This window comes from Rhagoletis zephyria, unplaced genomic scaffold, assembly GCF_001687245.7.
Source record: "Rhagoletis zephyria isolate East Lansing unplaced genomic scaffold, Rhagoletis_zephyria_1.1 Rzeph_scaffold_03906, whole genome shotgun sequence".
Taxonomy (NCBI): domain Eukaryota; kingdom Metazoa; phylum Arthropoda; class Insecta; order Diptera; family Tephritidae; genus Rhagoletis; species Rhagoletis zephyria.
In genome coordinates this window covers 37,927-43,338 of record NW_016160989.1, presented here as the reverse complement: position 1 = coordinate 43,338, position 5,412 = coordinate 37,927, and the positions used below count along the sequence as shown (strand labels likewise).

The 5,412-nt window shown below is 31.2% G+C and overlaps 1 protein-coding gene across 1 annotated transcript in view; it reads left to right on the top strand.

The window, feature by feature from the left end:
- Window positions 1-4,916: 4,916 nt before the first annotated feature.
- LOC108369914 (uncharacterized) overlaps window positions 4,917-5,412 on the top strand; it is a 4,143-nt gene continuing 3,647 nt past the window's right edge. The window contains exons 1-3 of the mRNA XM_017625124.1: window positions 4,917-5,003; window positions 5,066-5,263; window positions 5,329-5,398. Coding sequence (XP_017480613.1) covers window positions 4,995-5,003; window positions 5,066-5,263; window positions 5,329-5,398 — 277 coding nt within the window. The 5' untranslated portion in view covers window positions 4,917-4,994. The remainder of the gene's footprint in view (window positions 5,004-5,065; window positions 5,264-5,328; window positions 5,399-5,412) is intronic.

The following is a 5,412-nucleotide window of genomic DNA, read 5'->3' as shown; positions in this document are numbered from 1 at the left end:
AATAAATAAATTTAAATAGTTATATATGAGAGGTTTATAAAGATTAATCGATTGTACCTTTAGCCTTTCAAGCCCTTCTTAAAATAATTTATATGGAAATGCATCCTGCACTTAAAAAATAGCTTTTTCGTATTTTTTCTATTTCATGGATGTGGGATAATAATTTTTCGGAGAAGTTGGTGGTGCAAGAGTATTTGAAATATGCAACTTAGTCAGCCTAACCTGTTCCGCTAGTGAATGGAACAAACGGACGCCTCCGTAAGTCCACGTTTTTGAGCAAATTACACAGCTTGGCTAGGCATTATTAATTTTTTAATCACAAATAAATTATATAGTATTTTTCCACAAAAATTCAAACGGAAAGTTTTAGAAAAAAACAATTTTCCACAAAAATTCAAACGGAAAATTTTAGAAAAAAACAATGTTGCAATCAAATAATAAATGGCCAAATTGCCCCCAAAATATATGTAAATACTTCCAAAGGAGCAACACATAAAACGTTCAACGAATAAACGCAACATTGTGAAATATAAGACAGCCGAATGTCAGAAAATGAACAGGGAATGCTGTTTTATTACTTCACCTGTTAATTGCGCCATGATATGGGGATAGCAAATTAAAAATCAACGAAAATGCAAACAAAAATCTAACGGCCCTATTCATAAAAAATTAAATAGATTTAAAAAGCTATATGAAAAGACATTTTCATACAAATTTGNCCACTTAGCAGAAAATTAGATTATTATAAATTTTTGGATAGTGGGCGTGGTGCCCTTATGACCACTTGTGTGTTTCTCGGTAACCGATTTATCAATTCCTACTAAACTCAGTGCACTTAATAACCTTAGTACGGAAAAGCAATTCGTTAAAATTTATCCAAATCGGACAAAAATTACACCCATTTCCCATATAACGGTAAATTTCAGAAATAANTTATAAAGCAGTTAAAGTCTTCTTTATTTTTTATGAATTTGGGTGTACATGTTTTATTTTTCTTAAATAAATTTCTAAAAACGCTATCTAAATCTGCATGATTTTTATTCAAATATTTAACACTGAATTCAAATTCATTGAACCATATCATTTTTCGAATACAGAATAAAGCCAAAAAAGGACGATCACATCATTCGTATCAAAAAAAAAATAATAATAATATATACATATAAAAATTAAAAAAAGATTAAATGTGAAAAATTATAAAAACGTAGCAACTTGGTACCAACATTAGGTACAATAAGCAACTGTATTCGCAGTGGCGGACACAGGTAGGGGAAACTGACACAGTTGAAAGTCGCAGCAAGTTTGAATATTTTCGCAGGTTCAGAAAACAACGAAAATTCCAAAATTTTTAATTTTATAATATTATTAAACTTCTTGGGATTCCTTATTTTTAGGATAATTTCCAAAATTTCAAAAACTATCGAAATCCGGGGGATTCTAGAAATTTTGGTAAAATGAGAATATTTTGAAATGTACAAAATTATTCAGATTTTAGAAATTTTCTATATTTTCCAAAAATTTTTTTAATCTTCAAGAATTAGGAAATTTTTTTAAATTTTCAAAAAAAACTAAATATGAAAATGTTTTCAACATTCGAAAACTTTTAATTGCGTTTGATCAATTTTGTATATTCGACACTTTTACTTCGAAAAAATTTTTTAGAATTCCTACAATTCTCCAAATTAAAAAAAAAAAATTCTAGAAATCAAGTATTCATCATTATATTGAATTATTGGGGTTTACTAAAATTTCTCAAATTCACAAAGATTTGAAAGTTTAGAAAATTTTGGAATTCCACTCAAGTTATTAAAGAGTGGAAACTTCAAGAAATTAAAAACTAACAAAACTCTAAAAATTTGAAGCTGTAGTGATTTTTAAATTTATGTACACGATATATGTTGAAATATTAGAAATCGAAACTGCGATAAATCACTAACTATTAAAGCTAATTCCCCTAGAATCGATGATTGCAATAACCACTTAGCAGAAAATTAGATTATTATAAATTTTTGGATAGTGGGCGTGGTGCCCTTATGACCACTTGTGTGTTTCTCGGTAACCGATTTATCAATTCCTACTAAACTCAGTGCACTTAATAACCTTAGTACGGAAAAGCAATTCGTTAAAATTTATCCAAATCGGACAAAAATTACACCCATTTCCCATATAACGGTAAATTTCAGAAATAAGAAAACTCCGATATTTCAATAACTGAGGATGCTAATTTACTCCAAGTTAATAGTTACAACAATATTTTAACAATACATAAGAATGCTATAGACCTTTAGGAATTAGGCGTGGCACCGCCCACTTCATGACTACAAAGTTATATCTCGGTAACCACTTTATCGATTTCTACCAAACATGGTTCAATTATATCATTAAGTCTAAATCAGCATATAATCGAAAACGTATGAAATCGGGAAAAACAGTCCTGATTACCGTGCAAAGGCAATTTAGAGAAAGTTAAAACGACGATATTTGGTACCTGAACCGGGTATATAAACTTGTAATTAATCACAATAACGCTAGCTCGGTTCACCAAATATCCCGCCCGATATCATAGCATTAACACTGAATGCGTATATATATACATATGTATGTANCAAAAAAAAAATAATAATAATATATACATATAAAAATTAAAAAAAGATTAAATGTGAAAAATTATAAAAACGTAGCAACTTGGTACCAACATTAGGTACAATAAGCAACTGTATTCGCAGTGGCGGACACAGGTAGGGGAAACTGACACAGTTGAAAGTCGCAGCAAGTTTGAATATTTTCGCAGGTTCAGAAAACAACGAAAATTCCAAAATTTTTAATTTTATAATATTATTAAACTTCTTGGGATTCCTTATTTTTAGGATAATTTCCAAAATTTCAAAAACTATCGAAATCCGGGGGATTCTAGAAATTTTGGTAAAATGAGAATATTTTGAAATGTACAAAATTATTCAGATTTTAGAAATTTTCTATATTTTCCAAAAATTTTTTTAATCTTCAAGAATTAGGAAATTTTTTTAAATTTTCAAAAAAAACTAAATATGAAAATGTTTTCAACATTCGAAAACTTTTAATTGCGTTTGATCAATTTTGTATATTCGACACTTTTACTTCGAAAAAATTTTTTAGAATTCCTACAATTCTCCAAATTAAAAAAAAAAAATTCTAGAAATCAAGTATTCATCATTATATTGAATTATTGGGGTTTACTAAAATTTCTCAAATTCACAAAGATTTGAAAGTTTAGAAAATTTTGGAATTCCACTCAAGTTATTAAAGAGTGGAAACTTCAAGAAATTAAAAACTAACAAAACTCTAAAAATTTGAAGCTGTAGTGATTTTTAAATTTATGTACACGATATATGTTGAAATATTAGAAATCGAAACTGCGATAAATCACTAACTATTAAAGCTAATTCCCCTAGAATCGATGATTGCAATAACCACTTAGCAGAAAATTAGATTATTATAAATTTTTGGATAGTGGGCGTGGTGCCCTTATGACCACTTGTGTGTTTCTCGGTAACCGATTTATCAATTCCTACTAAACTCAGTGCACTTAATAACCTTAGTACGGAAAAGCAATTCGTTAAAATTTATCCAAATCGGACAAAAATTACACCCATTTCCCATATAACGGTAAATTTCAGAAATAAGAAAACTCCGATATTTCAATAACTGAGGATGCTAATTTACTCCAAGTTAATAGTTACAACAATATTTTAACAATACATAAGAATGCTATAGACCTTTAGGAATTAGGCGTGGCACCGCCCACTTCATGACTACAAAGTTATATCTCGGTAACCACTTTATCGATTTCTACCAAACATGGTTCAATTATATCATTAAGTCTAAATCAGCATATAATCGAAAACGTATGAAATCGGGAAAAACAGTCCTGATTACCGTGCAAAGGCAATTTAGAGAAAGTTAAAACGACGATATTTGGTACCTGAACCGGGTATATAAACTTGTAATTAATCACAATAACGCTAGCTCGGTTCACCAAATATCCCGCCCGATATCATAGCATTAACACTGAATGCGTATATATATACATATGTATGTATATGCTTATGTATATGAAGAATATATACTTATTTATATGAAAACAAAGAAACCAGGAAAAATAAAAAGATTTCTATAAAAATCAGAAAGCGACATACTTCTTATTCTTCTTCCTATTTGGCGTTGTAACCGCTTAAGCGATTTTGGCCGAGTTCAACAAAGCACACCAGTCGACATAGACAGCCTAAAAATTTTGTAACGCGTGTAGGGAAACCAACTCGCGTGAAATTCCCCCGATTTTCAGGGAATTTCGTTTTAGGTAGCAATCGGGGATTGGACAGTTTTTTGCGGAGAATCGAGTATATTATGTTGATAACTGAAAGTAACCAAATTAGACGAATATGTTAATTTTGAACCATTTGTCGCTATTAGGAGCCACTTTTTTCAATTTGAATCGCAACATCTCCACAACAAGAGTTTTCCCAGATATAAGCCATATACCAAATGAAAGCTAGGGTTTTGGGGTATACTTGAAGAAACTAAGAATAAATACGAATGACCAGTTTTTAAGAAAATTACCGAAATCAATATTTTCAAAAGTCCGATTTTTCAGGCGATAACGTTATGGCATATTTATATTTCATAAACGCAAAAGACAACGTTAGATACCTGATTTTAAGACTCTTCTACTGATATCCACCAGTGATCAGCAAAGGGTGTCTATTTTGATGTTCCCCGCCACTCAGCATATTTTGGATATAAGTACGTCTAAATCAGCGAAACGCCACCACTCTGTAGTGCGTTTCTGTAACCTTGCGATACACCCAATATCGTAAAATATAACGCTTTTTCATTTTTATCGCAAGCGAGTGTTTCTGTAACTGTGGTGAGAAAAATATTGCGATAAATGATGCGATAAATATATCACTGGCTGTAAGTCAAGTGAAGTTTGGTTTTCGAAGCGAAAAGCGTCCAATATGAGCGAGGTCTGTATGATTTTAACTGATATTTTTATTAATTTCAAGCAAAAAAATTTTATTTTTTACAGAAAAAAGTACGGACGGGAAAAATAACAAAACAACAAAAATCCAAACTGTTGGAACTAATGAGGGCTAACACCCGTGTAGCCAGTGGCCAATTTGTGGGCGTCAGTGGCGCAAAAAATTCCCAACAAGTGTGGGACACGGTGAGGGGGGAGCTAAATGCATGCGGGGGTGCATGCAAGACCGCTGAACAGTGGAAGAAGGTATGAACTGCAAAATATTTATTGGTTTAATGCCAAAGTATATTTTTTAATTATAAATGGTGAAGTGTTGGTCGGACTGGAAGGTTGCAGTGAAGAAGCAACAAAGTGCCTACAACAGATTCAAAAATTTGACCGGCAACCGTCCTGCC